The following is a 17,310-nucleotide window of genomic DNA, read 5'->3' on the forward strand; positions in this document are numbered from 1 at the left end:
GGAGATCAGTGCAATCTGATCTGTAAAGAATCACATTTCAGCATAACGTTGAATAGTTTATCAAGAAGGGAAAAGGAAATAATAACATCGAGTGGTTTATTTAAAAAAATAAAAAGGGGGTGCTGCCTGGGGGTACGATTGCTTTGCCCGTTAAGGTTAATTCTCAGCATTGTGAGATTGATTCCCAGGCCAGTTTTCTGAATGCCTCTTCCCCTTACACAATCAAACTAATAAACATACTAAATGTGAATTTAAAGCAGCAATTGGTTTTAAAACAGAGTCATTGAATGTTTGTTTTTACTTTAGGTGAGAAACCCATTTGTGTTCAAAGTTGCCTGGTGTAAATATATTTTCCAGTTGGCTGGAGTTAGAGGAAAAACAGGGGAAGTCTGGTTGGGGGTAGGGTGAGCCATCTTTGAGATTCAGAACAGTAAGGTCGGTGTAGCACTCAGGTCCGTCGAGGGAGTGGATACAGCATCATAATGACCAAGCCAAATATTTGTCTAGTCCATATTCTGAGAGCATAATGAAGTCCTTTTACCGAAGCATCATTGGAATCTGGACAGAGATTTTATGCCAAAGAGAGCAGGTTTCACTCCGCCCGCTGTGCTGTTTCTACTTAGGCTATAAGAGTCTAGTGGCCCAATCCAAATTCACCCTTGTGTCCGGAATAAGAATAGGGTTGGCTCTATTTTCTGCTGATACCTAGAAAATCGGATATTGAAGGAGGATTTGATAAGGCATGCCTAAAATAAAAACATGGGCTTCATTCTGCAACAAAGAGGAAATTGACATGAACAGAGAATGCTGTTTCCAAATTGCGGCTAAACAGTATTTCCTCAAATCATCGTTTTTACAATAACGAAATCCATATCGCAAGAAGCCACAATATTTTGGTAAATCACTAAGGTCTTCCATATGACTAAGATTTCATTTTGCACATTTCTAACATAAATAAAACAGAAACATGTGTTAAATCAAAAATATGAGGATTTTCTTAATTGTATTACATTTTTGGTCCTGGTTTTGGACTGGTAATGGAATGCACTGTGTTCTGTGTGAAATGATTTTTTGCAATACATTTTATTTGAAATATTCTAGACAGTCAACGTTTTTGCTTATTGTGCAGCCCCACTCCAAAGGTCTAATTTTTAGAAAAGGAGGAGCTTAAATGATGGAATTTCACAGCACACAGTCTGCCAAATTCATTCACATACACATAATAAAGTTGCACACGCTTACAGTGCAGTACAGTACATCTTCTATGTACTCACACAGGTGTGGACTTCCCTGAGTATCGGGCCTTTCTAATGGTGCCAAGTTGGTTCGAAATCAGCTTTCCACGCCTGCCAAAAAATGTGTCAGGAATGAGTCGGGTAAAAGTCCTACTACAGGGACCATTCGACTACTCTGTAGTAATTCACAGAAAACCAAGATGGTGGTTTTGGGATTGTTGCTTAAAGAATATTTTCGTCCAAAGTGGGAATAAACAAACGAATGAGCAAAACTGTAAATGCAAATAAGCATGTCACAAACACACTGCACAAGTTCACACGCTCTAATATTTGGAGTTATAGTTGGTTATGTTATATACTTGGTTATATTATAGTCATATTGGGAGTTATAGTTGGTTATGTTATAGTTATATTTGGAGTTATACTTGGTTGTTATAGTTATATTTGGAGTTATACTTGGTTATATTTGGAGTTATGTTTTCTAAAAAAAAAAAAAAATATATATATATATATATCCAGTGTACTCATTTTCGCCAAGATCTTGTAATGATGATGGGATAGTGTGACCACTGTGCAGAACGTTCTCCCGCACATCCCAAAGATTCTCACTGGGGTCACGATCTTGTCTATGTGGTGGTCAATCCATGTGGGCACATAGTGTTGCTGAATCATAACAGATAAATCCGAGTGGCGACTTGTTTTTTGGTCAGGCCGTGTAAGTATTCTAACTAAACACATTCAGCCATGACTGCAACAAAAGGAATAAAGTGTATTTTTATTTCTCACATATAGATTTATGTCTGCGTTGGACTGACACTTACAATCCTGGATGACCAGAATCATGTGCCTCCTCAACAGGTTATTCTGGTGTTATTATGAGAACTCAACATAGCCATTATGGTTGTGGCACCGGTTTTGGGGTTGCTGTTTGCACTGCTGTACCAGCACTGGAAATGCTTGTGGTGAAGGAATGACAGGGAAAAAGAAAGGGAGGGTGAGATGCAAGAGAGCAGATGAAATGATGGGAGTCGTAGGAAGGGTCTGGTAGACAAAAGGAGCTGTGTTGAGATGTAGCAAGGCATAAAAGAGACGTGTATAGAAATGTTATACCACTGTCTTACAATCCTTACACAGGAAGGAGACAGGCTTACAGAACAAATAAGTACCACCTTGGCAACAAACCACTGAGACAGCCCACTCACACATGGCACATTTGACTTTCACTGTCCACTTGTGTGCAGTGGAACCAAGAGAGACAGCATTGTCCAGTTCTGCAACCACTGCCTCTGGCCAGCGCCCTGCACACACCTACGCAGAGGTGACGCCTCACTGGTATGGTCACATGAGGTTACCTTTACAGCCATCTTTTTTTTCTTTTTTATTTGGGATAAGAAAAACAGAACAACAATTTGATCAAATCTAAAATAGTGTTTCATAGCCAGTGTGTGTTTTTGTTGCAAATACACTGTCACAGCTATAACATAAATATACACGACTAAATACGTGAACGCCCAGCCAAACACCAATCCAACTTTTCTTTCATTTAGGTGTGTAAAACACTGTATTGGTTGTTTTTGTATGTGTACACTAAACAGGCCACTGTAAACATTGATATCCAAACAGCCAAAGTTGCTGTTACTGTGCTGTGCATCAAAGAACGGTCTTGTGTCCTCACTAGGCCCAAGCAGCAATTTGGGCACAAGGCGTGGCTCAGCACCCATCCAGTGTCCGCCCAGTGCACCAGTAATGACCCCTTCCCTTTGGGGAGCGTTTGATCTGGGCTGCTTGTGTGTTTCAGTAGGGCCTATTTCTGGAGCGTGGGGGGGATAAAGGGAGCTTTCAGACTCGGTGCCAATGACCATAATTAAGCACCTTTAAGGGGTGGCAGTGAGCGTGCTAGCAAGCACTAAGTTTGTAATTTGGACGAAGGGGGCCGAGCTGCTGTGGCTCATTGGAAGTACATAGCAGCATCGGGTGGCACCCATCTCCTGAACATAAGGGATAAAGTGTGTGACGAGGACTGTAAAGAAGGATGTTAATGACTTGTTTCCATTAGCACTCAAGCCTAAGGCTGGGAGACCAACGGTCTCAGGCTTGAATACAGAAAATCCAAAAGTGTGTGACACATGCAACCGTCTCACAAACAGAGCGTCATTTAAGGTTAAGTTACAGACCATGTCAAAGAGCAAACCCAGTCACTCGCTCCTATGTCCACAGGACGGACTACAGATGAAGTGAATGAATAACAACAGATGATCAAGTATGTCAATTATTATACAATTACTATGTAATTAATACAAATAAATGTAATCTAGAATTATTTTATAGTCTGCCATGGCATGACAACATGCATTTCATCATTCATTTCATTGGGTGGATAAAACTCAAATTGTTGTGCTCACATTTTTTAAATGAAAGATTCTATCTTCCATAGTGTAATAACCAGTAGTTTACTTGTCTCTGAAAATGTTGTTTCTTCCTCCTCTGTCTCTTCTTGTCTGTCTAGTCATTTCTTGAGTTGCGCCGCCCATGTTTTCATTTGATGTCTTTTTTCGGAAGTCAAATGGGTGGCCCAAATCCATTGTGAAGGTTAAGCACTACTAAAAGACCAGAAATATATATATATATATATATATATATATATATATATATATATATATATATATATATATATATATATATATATATATATATATATATAAAATATTAGGTGGTAATGTGGTAATATTTCCTGACCTGAGGCACTACCAGTCCATTCTCCTCCTCAGATCATGGCCCCCAACAGCTGCTACACATGTTACCTTGAACAGAGAAAAAAGGTTATTATCCTATTTTGCTGCTAAATATGGGAAAATGTTAATTCAAATAAAGATACTATAGGCTGTTGTGTTAAAGTATAGGACGCTCAGCTGGGGTCACTCTAGGACCTATGGTACGCTGACACACGTATTATGGGGCGCACCCACACCCTGCTGTATCAGTCACTAATCACCGTGCGACCGTGTCATATAACTTGTCCTCAATATAGCGATCTGAGCCTAATCACGTGTCTGCAAAAGACACAGGATTTGGCTCATGCTGGTTTAACTCTTTAATGGAAAGTGTCTCTAATGGTTTGAAGGAACTGATTCCCAAATATTACTGTGGAGTGCCCCAAGGGTCTATTTTAGGTCCTTTATTGTTTTCTTTGTATTTGCTGCCCCTGGGGTCCATCTGTCAAAAACACAATATTTCGATTAACTGTTTGGCCGATGATGTCCAAGTCTATCTGCCTTTAAAACCAAATACAGATCGCACCCACGCTCTGGTAAAATGCCTCCAGTAAGTAAAGCAGTGGTTGGCTGTAAACTTAAAGTTAAACAAATCTAAAGCAGAGGTTGTAACGTCTGTTAATGTCCCAAAGAGGACAACAAGGTCGGCAAATGAAATGTTGCGAGTTATTCTGAGATCATAGATGAAAACGAGGGGTGACCCTGCTTTTGCTGTTGCGGCGCTCACACTTTTACACTGTCAAAACAGCTCAGTCTTTCAATGTTTTTAAATCTCTTTTCAAGACCCATTTGTTTACACGAGCCTTCAACACAAGCAGAGCAGGATTTTCTTTGGTGGTTCTTGTTATTGCTATCGTTTGTAATTTAATTATGTCATTTACAGCACTTTGGGCAGTGATGGTTGTTGTGAATGTGCTTTATAAATAAATTTGACCTTGACATAAGATTTATCACACAAACCTATTAATGTCCAAATTTACAGACACAGCCCTTAAGTGCAGCTCATGCAATAATCTTCATGACTGTGAACTATCAAAAGACACAGCACCAATTCAATTGTTCAAGTGTTTTATTGACCTCCATTTAACACTTGATGATGCAAACAGCGCTTCTTAAATATGTCCTCAGCCTTTGATGCTGTAGACCACAAAACACTATTGTCTCGTTTGGTTTGTCTGCTGGTGTTTAAGGTGTGGCTCTGGATTGGTTTCGATCATCTCTGATGAATAGTGTGGTGTACCTCAGGGTCCCATTTTGGGCCCGATTCTTTTTGCTATTTATTTATTGCCCTTAGGAGGGGGATGGACCACATGGAGGGCCATAAGACAATGTTTTCATCGTGCTCCTTTTCACCCATGTTACACCCTCTTATAGTCTTATGTGAAAGACCTGTGTGTCAGATTCTTGTTTCTAAATAGACAAGTCAATGCAGTGGAGAAAAACAGCTTCTTTCAGCAGCAGCTACTTGCAAAAATAAAAACAGAGACTTTGAGCAAGTGATGCAAATGTTTATCAATTCACGCCTGGACTGTTGTAATTCTTTATATTTGGCTTTGACCAGGCGTCTCTGAAATGGTTACAGCTGGTACAAAATACAGCTGCCCATTTGCTGACTGGAACAAAATGGCACCAACACATTGCTCCAGTCTTGGCATAATTGCACTGGCCTCCAATCCCTCACAGAATTCATTTAAAACTATTGCTCATTGTTTTTAAGTGTTGAAATGGCCTGGCTCCTTCCTATTTGTGTGATTTGTTGTTGGTTAATGCTCCAGCCAGGACCACGAGGTCTCACTCAGCTGCCCTCGGACATTCCCTGGAAGGATCGGACGATCGGAGGGGACCTTTTCTGTGGCCTGTCCCCAGCTCTGGAACAGTTTGCCTTTGCCACAAATTGAGCGGAGTATCCTACACAATAATGTATTTTTTTTTATTATGAAGCACTTAATTTAAAATAATAATAATACATTGATACATACACTGGAACATCTGTAAAGATCACTCTAGGACGAACCTACGACTGTAGCTGAATATGATCACATCTCTGTTCTGTGGGACATGCCAGTTCACACAGACTGGAAGATTGCAGCAAATAGGCCTGACATAGTGCTGAAGAATAAGATGGAAAAAACCTGCCCCCTCATAAACTTGGCTGAGCCTCTTAACATCAACACCTCAGTCAAAACTTCAGACAAGATCAGCAAATATAAAAATCTTGAAATGAAGGTTGAGACAATGTGGGGACTTAGAACATCAACTATTCCAGTGATTGTGGGAGCCCTTGGAACCATCAAAAAGGGAATGAATAAATATATAAAACAAATACCAGGTAACGTCAACATCCATGAACTCCAAAATAACAACCCTCCTTGGCACAGCGCACATCCTCAGGGGAGCTCTGGCTATGAAACGAACTCTGCCAATATCCTAAGGCCCAGAGAGAGGACTTGGATGCTGAGAGATAAAAGACTGGAATTCTAGTTTATAACAACAGCAACAACAACAACAATAATAATAATAATAATAATAATAATAATAATAATAATAATAATAATAATAATAATGATAATAATAATGATAATAATAATAATAATAATAATAATAATAATAATGCACTGGACACTCAAAGACGCTTTACATTGCCTTATTCATTCTCTCCATACTTGGTGGTGGTAAGCTGCTATTGTAGTCACAGCTGCCCTAGGGTAGACTGATGGAAGTGAAGCTGCCAATCTGCGCCATCATTTCAGTCATAGGAACAAATACAAAGAAATACATGGAACACAATCTACGTATTTTTTAAAATATTTAAAATGAAGCTTTTGCCACTTAAGAGTACAGATACTTAATGATAATATTACTGAAGTAGAGGTAAAAAAGCCCCGTATGATAAAACGACTTCTAAGTACATTGATTTACTTGAGTGAATGTATCAGAGTATAACCCGTCTCTGATCGATATATTATGTGCATGGATGTCCATGAGCTGCCATCATCCTTTAATACAAAAAAAATATCGGAAAGGGACTTTTTCCCCTCTCTGTCGCAAATGGAAACTTAAGAAATGCATTTCCAAATAGCCTTATTTGTTTGTGATGACCACAGGTTTGGATCCCACACTGCCCCCCTGACCTGTCTGTATGAGCGCGTGTCTGTGGTCCACAGGTGGCCGCGTCCATCGCCATCCATGTTCCGGCTGTAATCGGTTCCTCCAGGTCTCCGCTGAAGGCGTGCAGTTGCTCGGCTCCACCGCTGGGTTTTGTAACTTGACACCTGGACTCGCGGTGCATTTGCCGTAGCTTTACTCACAGAGGCCTATTTAAAAAGGAAAGGGATGAATGCAGCCCTCCTGACTCCGTAACTTCGTCCAAGAGAACGGTGCTTTCTCAGCGGGCTGCGCGTCACTCAAACTGGATCGACATAAATGAATGAATCACTTTGGGATTGGAATATCGTTAGACAAAGGCGCGGGGAAACTCTGTCAAATCTTTTTTTGCCAACACGGATTTTATGTCGGGCTTGACAGGGACTTCAACATGAGTTTTTACCTCTGGAGCTTGGTGTCAAACTTCACTCATGAGTAAAGCGGCCGCCGGTGTCTTCTGCCCCTTCGCAAAGGAGTCACGCTGTGATTAACGGACCAGGTTTTTGACTGCCAGGACAAATGAATACAAATGAATTTAGGCATCCGAAGGAGAGATTGCAGAACCTCTCATCTAGGCACAAAGTGAGTATGTTTGAATGTTTGAACGCCTAAGTTATGTTATCACTGATCAGAGAGGATGTGTCCGTGGGGGAGCCTACCTGCCGGCTGGCCAAGGTCCAGCTCATCAGCTCTGCCCAGAGGAATAGCCGACTCATTTCTCTCTTCATTTGGTACATTTTTCCACCGCTTATCCAAACATTACAGGCATCTGATGCACTATTTTATTCATATTAAAGTTGGAAGAAAAGAGATCCCAGGTTAGATCCTAAGATTTTGGCTCTGGACTATTTTGATGTTGTCAGTGTAATGTTTATTCTACAATTTTGCATTGTACAATCACAGATTATTCATTTTACCCTTTATTTTAGCTTGTGAGGGAAGAGGCAGACTATTTTGTTCTATCGTTGTTAGATGGCTTAGATGGAAAGGGAAAACAATAAATAAATAAAATAACCAAAACAAAACAGATACCAGCTTAAGAGGCTTGCATTGTGCAAATGTTCCTTTTATACGTATACAATACTTGTGATTCAGATTTTCTGCAACTTTCAGTGTTGCCATTGGATGTCGCTATTTATGAATCTCTCACACATCCCCGTATACAATAACTCACATTGTACTAGTGCTGGGCTTGCAATGTTTCTGTGATGCTGCTGATTTGCCCATAAACTTACTTTGAATGACAAAATATCAGAAGATAACATTAAAAGTGTTCTGAATGTGAACATGACAACCATTTACTCACAAAAAATATGGCTTCAGTAGTTGTTACTACTTTATGTTTTAGAGTAATTGGGATGTATGACCATTAGAAGATAAATCACATACCAAATGAACATAAACCATTACCATGATTACAGGTAAACCCGTCTATAGAGCACCTCTTGCCCCTGCCGGGTCTCCTCATTCACAGGAATTTTCCAGTGTGTGTACGTGTGTTTATGGGACGTCCTCTGGAGGAATCAATGAGAAGTCGTAGCTAAAAGAAACAGAAGCTACACTGACTTGCTGGTGTTGTAGAACCAGTATACCCTCCTCGCTTACAATCTTTCTTATAAACACTTTTTTTTAGTTTGTTTGCATGATTGTTGTGGATGTGACAATGTTGAGCCGGCCTGTTTTGTGCAGTCAGCTCAGCTGAGTCGTGTATTCCCAAATGGAGTCATGTCACCACTCTCTGTTGCAATAGATGAGGTTTCTTCTTCTTCAAGCCCCATGTGACTTAAACATCATTGCCAAACTCTGAAGCATTTCATCAAACTTTGATCATTAAAATCCGACGATATTTTTACTGCTTATTGGTATATCCAAAAAGATCTATAGCCATGGTTCGGCACCCACCATCAATGTGTGACAAGCTGCAATTTATGATTGGAACAATTTCAGTTCGGCCTTCATTTAGTTGTGTATTTCATTATGAAAAAAACATCATTGCGTCCCAAACTTCAAAGCATTGACCAGCAAATGGACTATCACAAATTTATCACACATTTTCCTTTTAATGATCATTGTAATAAAGATTATTGAGCACGTCTAGCTCAGCTACAGAGGAACAGTGATAGAGTCACTGTATTTAATGCATATGTTTAAATGAAAAACATGCAGCACAGTGCTTTAACATTACATTTTAGTGGTTACAGTCTTGGCCATAGAGATGTATTTGGAGACCTTTGCCCACACACTCTGCCCTATAGCTACAGCTGCAATGCACATTTCCTCCCCCAGTGTGTGTGTGACCATGTGTGTCTGGATGACCTCCAGCGGTAAACAGTGGCTTCTCTTCCTGTGACCAGATCTGAGCCCCCGCTGAGCCTCCTTGTCCTGGTGCCAATCACTTTTCTCTTGCACACCTGGAAGCAGCAGCCCCTTTTGTTTTGGCTTTCATACCGACAGTAGTTTAGATTTGTGGTGGTGGAGACCTCTTTTACACAATCTCTGTTATGTTCAGTGAGCGGGTCAGGGAGTTTGTACACACTGTTGCAGAAGTACAACTTCAGTGACGGTAAGTACTGCATATGGATGAGGAAGATTCTGTCAATCTTTATTCATAGAACATAGTCACTAATTACTCACCATGATGACGATTCCTCCCAACCCCTAAACTCTTGAAACCAACACAAGAATGTGCTGCAAAGTTAAGTTATTTATACAAGTAGAGGTGATTATAAGGCCTAGACCCCAGTTTTTAATCTACATGTAAGAGGTCACTAAAGCCATCTGCTCCTTTAAGTTCACATGTCTTTGTGATCGGTTTCCATCCTCCTGTCACTAATCATAGCTCAATTATTACAACCTCCAAGATTTGACAGGGATTAGATCACAATTTGAATTTTAGCGCCATATGGCCCAGCCCTAGATAGATGGATGTGGGGAGTGTGCTGTTGCAGATGCGCTAAGGGCCTGTATAAGCCAGGTGCTAAACTAGAAATACTGCTTCATGTTAGCACAGGGCATGGCTTTTCATAGCATGTTACACCTGAGTTTTCAATGGAAACTCTTCATATTATTAATGGCTCAAATCTGATACGTAAATGACTGTTATGAGAAACCCAAATCTCAAATGCACCTGCATTTTGCACCATTTTATCATGCACTATCCATTATTCCTGTGTGCAAGCACTTCGTAAATCAGGTCCTAAATGATTTACTGTCATGTTATGGTCATTGTGTCCACTCAACCCAGAGGAAATACTTCAGATGTCTAATTTACTCTTTTCTTCTCCCAACAGGAGAGCCCTATTGCTCATCACCATTTTATATTGTACTTGTTACTTGGGTCTTACACAAGTCCACCCTGAAGGTAAGACATTTCTGACCTACTCAGGGAGTTTACAAAAAACATTGTCCTTGTGGGGAAAGTTAGTCAAATCTTTTGTGTAGATTTGTATGTCAAACATTTGGTAGACGTTTGTATGATACTCCCTGACTTCTTTTTATGAAGTTTAATGGATTTGATGCTCCAGTTAAAAGCGCTGTATAATTTACATATGTTCATACGTTTAAAAATCTCTTGTTTCATAAATACTGTTATTGACCTGTTATATAAATAATCTGTCACCTAATCCTCTAAAAATCCTCTAAAAAGGCACATTGGACACCCCTCTGCCCTGTTTGAGTGACTTGGCACAGACTGAAAACCATAAACTTAAGCCATGTGTTCCCATTGATCTACTGTATGGAAAAACACATGGCCAATGTTATGTTATGGCTGCATTTAAAAGGGGCAAAGCAACACAGTTCTAGTTGCTATTCTTTAGACCAATGTGAATACAGAGGAAGTTCAGTTCCCCAGCATCATAATTTGTTAAACTCTTCAAATGGTTTGTTCCATTACAAGTTCAAAGGCCGGGCCAATTCAAAGAGCTAATGAGGCAAGCTGGTTCAAAACAAAGTCATCACATGAAAGTCTTTGTTTTCAGTGACTTACACAGATGGCAACTGTTGAGGCATCCCCTCATCCTTCTCCTTTTGTCTCATCTCATCAACATTGCTCTGCAACTTCTTTCTATTATTTCAGAAGCATGGATTCTTTATACCCATTAGACATGGCCTAATGACCACAGGTCAGGGGTAGTCAGGGAACAAAAATGGTGAGGGGCCTAAATCATACACAGAATGATAACGAGGACACACAACTAACTGTTCAAATGTAGCCGACTAAATGTCCAGATTATATTTTTGATGAGAAAAATAATTTTCTACTGAAATCAAACTAGATTGTTCATCTAGTTCTGGCAGAATTGCTTCGCTCTGTTGTCAAAGAACAGGGCTTACATCAAAAACTGTAAATCTTTTGTAAATCTGCCATACCATTATTTGATGCATTTTTTCTTTATTTGTAGCCTTGTTAACATGTTCAAGGTATTTATTTATTGATTTATACATTCAACAATTGCCAATAGTTACATATAAATATATATATACCCGAGGTTCAATTTGGATTTGGAATCTTTAAGCTATTGCCTCGTGTTTGTCTACTGTCTTTGATGACATAAAATGATATATTGAGAACGATATGAAACATCATCTGTGTGTATAACTAGCAATGCCAGATGAAAATTTGAAATACAGTAGATGATATTCATAAGAGCATAGGGTGGTAGAGGTCAGCAAGAGGATGAAAAGGTTTTTTGAATTTTTTAAATACATCAATTACTTCCAAAGTTATAAACATTTCAGTTTTCATTTTCGGCCACTTTTGGTGAAATCGTTTTCCATTAAAACAATAGGATATGGTCTGGACCGATTTATCACAAAAAGTGGTACAATCTTCAGCTTCTTTGTGCTCTAACTTTCCCATTTCCCCAAATATCATTCTCAAAATTCACATCCAAGAAGGAAAATTGTCAAGGATTTCAAATATGATGTCAGATTTTAATTGTGGGCTAAGACAATGCAACCAATTTGCATATTTTAACAAATAATTAAGGCAAGACACTGCAGGTGGATACAGAAAACATTTAAAGTGAGTGATATCGATTTTAAACTTCAGCTGTATATTATTAACACAAATCTGAACAAAAACTGTATTGCTGTATTTCCGTAATATTTGTTTATATATAAAAATAAGAGTTTATGCTAAAATATTCAATTTTTTAAATCTAAATAATGCACCATCCATGTTTAAAATAATGGTTTAAGCTTTGTTGGTACATCAGATAAGAAGATTCTTTCAGAGGGGATTTGGGATATCTTGTATAGTTTTTTGAATAAGCCAGTTATGGTGATCTCCCAAAAAAAAAAAAAAAAAGTCAAATATTTAGGACTTTTTTTTTTTTTTTTTTAGTTACTTAATTTGTAAATTCATAGTGGAAATTCAGCAAAACATATCCTATTGCATTTCTGTTATTTTGGTAAATTAATCACGTGAATAAGATTGTTTTAAGAGCTAATTTGTAGTTCAAAAACTCCGCATTGTGGCTTTATGCAAATGAGTGCGCACAGCGGAGCAGAGAGGATTTGGAGCGAGACACGTTATACAAGGGAAACTCGCTTCGTAGCCTCACACTGTGGCTGATGCGGGTGCTCTGTGGACCCGCTGGTTCCCGGTGTACCAGGGCATGTTCCAGGGCATGTTCCAGGGCCAGAAACAGCCACAGACCTGGGCTACAGTCGGGCCGTTACCGCGCGAGCGGAGCGGGGCTAACGCTAGCTACACCGCGGACTCGCCCTGGTTTAGAGCGGCCGCTGACGGCGCGGCCAGGTTTTATAACTTCATTCAAAAAGCCGCGGGTCAAAATCACATTTATATCCCAAACCAAAGCGCAAATAAGAAAGAATACTTCTTATATTTTATGATCATGATGGTGACTTTTCGAAAAATGTCCACACTTTCAGCCACGATTGCGGAGACTTTCCCCCACAATATCTCAGGATTTACAGCAAATCTGCAGAAGTCACCAGCACCATTGGACTCGGCTACTCGTGTTCTGATTGACTGGGAAATGTCACGGTCCGGGAGCGTGATTTGTTGCCGCGGAAAACGAGATGAAAAAAGTGTTTTTTTCGAGCGAGGTCCAGACCTCTGATCGACGATTTTGAGGCTGCAGGTGGACTTTACTCATTCATAACTCAACAATTAATTGGCCTACCGAAGAACTAAAAACACCAGTGGATTCCTTGATTCAAGCTGCGTTTAATGATACTAGATTAATAAATATCCGTCGAATATTGTAACCGCTAGATGGCGCTAAAGCTGAGGAACGCTCATTCAGGTCATTTTTCACCACTCAGTGACGGCTGCATTTTGCGTTGCTAGTATAACATGGTTTTAATTTTACATTTTAATTTAGTATGGGTGTATCATGTAACAGTGCCAGTCACACTATAAATTATATATAGGCCTTCTCATTTGAATTGATGTGGTCTTTTAGCTTCCTGTTCCGCTTATATTTAAAGCATAGGCCGCTGTGGTATATATTTACGGTTTTGCTCCCAGTGAAACCAATGAAGGCTACACTTTCCCCTCTGTCTATGGTTTTGTCTCAATCTCTGCCACCAGATTTTAACTACAGCTTCTTTATTTTACAGATGTGGATATCCTTGAGAAGCTGGGGCTTAAGGGAGAGAAACCATCACGGACGATACCAGCAGGAGTCATTCCCTTCAGATCAGGGATCATCCTCAATCAGCGAGCCCACATTGAAGCTCCACTGTTCTCCATCTTTTCAGCAACTGTCTGGCCCAATCTGGCACTGGTCCTGAGTGTCCGTTCACACAGGGTCAACAGTGCCTTTCTCTTTTCACTGCTCTCAGGCCAGAAGAAGCTTCTTCTAGGTCTACAGCTCACACCAGGTAAACTGGTTCTCCACACAGGACCAAACACCTCTGTGGCACTGCCCTATAATCCCCATGATGGCCAGTGGCACCAGCTGGCGGTGGGATTTAATGGACCAAAAGTAACTCTTTATGCCTCCTGCGGAGAGCAGAGTGTTCATGCAGACTTGGGGTGGGACAAGGATGGGGGACTCGCTCGTGAGCTACAGGGCTCTTTCCTTTTGGGGCGGACAAACCAGCAGCAGGCCTCAGCTCATTTTGAAGGAGCTATCTGCCAGTTTGACCTGGTCCCCTCTGCACAGGCAGCTCATAACTACTGCAGGTACATTAAGAAACAGTGCAGGGAAGCGGACACTTTCAGGCCTAACCTTTCCCCTTTACTACCAATTTTACCAGAAGAATCAAACGTCACACCTACCGCTGCTTCTGCTAAGCGTAGTGGTGCAGAGACCTCGAAAAAGCCTCTTCGACTCAGCCTGGCTAAGAGTGTTGCTGCTGCTGCCTCTGCTGTTAGACAAGTGGACACCATATCTACAATAAAGCCCCTTTCTACAACGTTGTCTGCAACTGTCATGCCTGTCACAGTGCAGTCTCCACTTATGACTCCCAGGGCCAAGACTGAAACCGTTACAGTACCACTCAGGATAAACACGTCGCCCACAACCTTTCCCACCTCAAAAACATTGAGTAACAAAACATCAAAATCCTTTCCTCTAAAGCCCACTGCCCAGAGTAATTCAAAGAAGTTGAAAACATCAGAAAAGAAAAAAGCTACAGCTCCAACTGTGGCCAGCACCAAACCATCCACGACCAAGTCTACTTTATCTGACCAAGGTTTTGTTCCAAAGAAACCTCAACCGACTAAGAAAACACATCCCAAAGCAAAGGTGACACCCACAAAAACCCCTCCACCCAAAACTTCAGTTAAAGTCAAAGCAAGCTCATCAAAGCCAACAGTCTCCAAAACTGTAACTACTAAATCAGTGTCCAAGCTGTTTACCCAGCCAACTAAACCCAGTAAGACCAGGGGCCCTTTAACATTGAAACCATCAAAACCTTCTTTCATCACTGTGACACCTCCAGCTACAGATGGTTTCCAAAGTTGGGAAGTGGCACCGACTCAATTCCCTCAGCTGCCAGGACCTTCAGGAGAGAAAGGAGAAGTAGGCCCACAGGTGAGATTCATTTTAAAGGTTTTGCTCTCTGGAGTATAGAGGGGTGTTGACACACAATTTGTTTAATCTGATGCAAAAGCAACATTTACTCCTGTCTGACAGTTCTCAATGAATCGCCAGTGTTACTCACGGTTGATCTTAAAATAGACAAACTCTCCATTCTTGCTTTTATGCACAGCGTCCTGCAGGTTGGGTGTGACGTCTCACATCTGACGCCTTGCCGTCTCTACACCAGATTCCTAAATCACAGAGACTAGAGGAGGTTCCTCTGCCCTTTTTTAAAGCTGTGTCAGGGGTCAATGGAGTGAGGAAACACAATCATTCTCTTTTCTAGCTTCACCACAATGAGACTGTGGTCTAATTCCTGTGTAGAAAAGGAAAAGTAGAACACATTTTTGAGTCAGAAGGGTTTTGTGCTGTCAGTTTACGGATATCTGTCAGCCATTCTCACCTTCTTAATGAAACTCTAGAGCAGGGGTTCTCAAAGTGTCAAACGACCGCCAAAAAAATGTCCATGCAAACAATCCGGGACCCACACTGTTAAATAAAGCATTTACCAGGCTGAATAGTGTGTATTTATATCATATACTTTGCTATTTTACCTCAATATGAGAAGAGGATTTTGCACAAAAGCGGTGTGTCATTTGCCTGATGAAGGCCATAGCACCGAAACGTTGACTTAATGTCCTTATTATAAAATACTGTGCTGTATTTTTCCTGATGGACCTCAGTACTGAAACTGGATGTCTGTAAATCCTGCTCTTGGTTGGTTAGCTAACACAGATTGCAAGATTAGCAATGGTGCAAAGTTGGATTAAAGCCACACTGTGTAGAATTTTGCCCAATAAATAACATTTAAATACAAGCATTTATTTTGTGACAGATACTTTCATCATTGAAAAATACCTATAAATGTACAAACAAACATGGGCCTTTACTGTGAGCGACTCAGCTCTCCTAAGACATGACTGTAGCTTCACCAGGAGTGGGTACGTCTCCAGCTCGTCTCCATGGAGATATCGACTAAAGTCAGCAGAGTTTGAGTTTTAAACAGGTTAGATCCTCATCCAAATCTATTCTTTGGTTACCCACTGCAGTAATAGCAATTTCTGTGTCGAGCTGGTCAATAGGAGCCTCTTTGGTTCTGATGGCAACAGTATAATCCAAAATGTTACGCAATGTGCCTTTAAGTAAGTAACATTAAGTTGACTACACCCAAGAATGGGCTTGAATAGTTAGTTACATCCTCCTAAAAGTGCAATTTCATGAATGCACTAGTGTCATTCTTTGTGAGCAAAAGTAGTATGTTTGATAAGTGTCCCTGGCATTTTACCTTGTAATTTTCTCCTGTAGATTATACACGTCTGAGTGTCTGAGTACTGTGGTGGCACTATTTAAGGCTCATTCAAAGTAAAGATAGGTCTATCTGCTGTGTAATATTGAGGCTAGACAAGATACACTTATCTGATTAGGAGCGTGAGGAAAGGTTTGGCACACAGAGTTAAACTCCTCTTTTATATATTGAACTCAGAACTCCCCTTGCATCTCCAAGTATGTCCTATTTGTTTATAAATGAACTTCCCTATTCTGAAAATTATTATTGTGATATCATGACATGTAGCATTTTTAAGTCCATGGTTTGGGCAGTTTGTAATGTTTCTTTCTTCATTGTTTGTTATTTTTTGTTTAGAAAGTGTAGCAAGATCTTTATTAGATTAAATTACTGTTGTGTGTGTTTATTTTTTATATTTTTTGTTCTGACCATTGCCAATTGACTTCCTGTAAAAGTGAGCAGGCACAGAGGTCTGTAAAGACAGAGGGGGTGCTAATATCAACACATTTTGGGGGCGCTATTGGGGGTTGCCTCACTCAGCCATCGACCCCATGCTAAATAACTATTGATTATTTTTCAAAAGGAGTATATGAAGCAGACTGGACCACTTTGCATCAGGCTTGTGGTCTTATATACCTCTAAGATCTGTTGGACCCATTGTTTTGGATTAGTTCTTCAGCTTATAGCTTTGTAGTATTTTTGTTTCAGTTGTATTTATTTTGGAAGGAATAAGAAAATTAAATATACTTTCCTCCAGTAGAGTTTCTCTGCCATTGCTTAGTTGCATTTTAAAGTAGCTTCAGAAAGCTCAAGTC

The 17,310-nt window shown here is 40.2% G+C and overlaps 1 protein-coding gene across 1 annotated transcript in view; it reads left to right on the forward strand.

The window, feature by feature from the left end:
- Window positions 1-7,281: 7,281 nt before the first annotated feature.
- Window positions 7,282-17,310, forward strand: part of col27a1a (collagen, type XXVII, alpha 1a) — a 44,008-nt gene continuing 33,979 nt past the window's right edge. The window contains exons 1-3 of the mRNA XM_079552280.1: window positions 7,282-7,732; window positions 10,441-10,511; window positions 13,742-15,162. Of these exons, the coding sequence (XP_079408406.1) occupies window positions 7,680-7,732; window positions 10,441-10,511; window positions 13,742-15,162 (1,545 nt within the window). The 5' untranslated portion in view covers window positions 7,282-7,679. The remainder of the gene's footprint in view (window positions 7,733-10,440; window positions 10,512-13,741; window positions 15,163-17,310) is intronic.

Source organism: Gobius niger (genome assembly GCF_951799975.1).
Source record: "Gobius niger genome assembly, chromosome: 2".
Classification (NCBI taxonomy): Eukaryota; Metazoa; Chordata; class Actinopteri; order Gobiiformes; family Gobiidae; genus Gobius; species Gobius niger.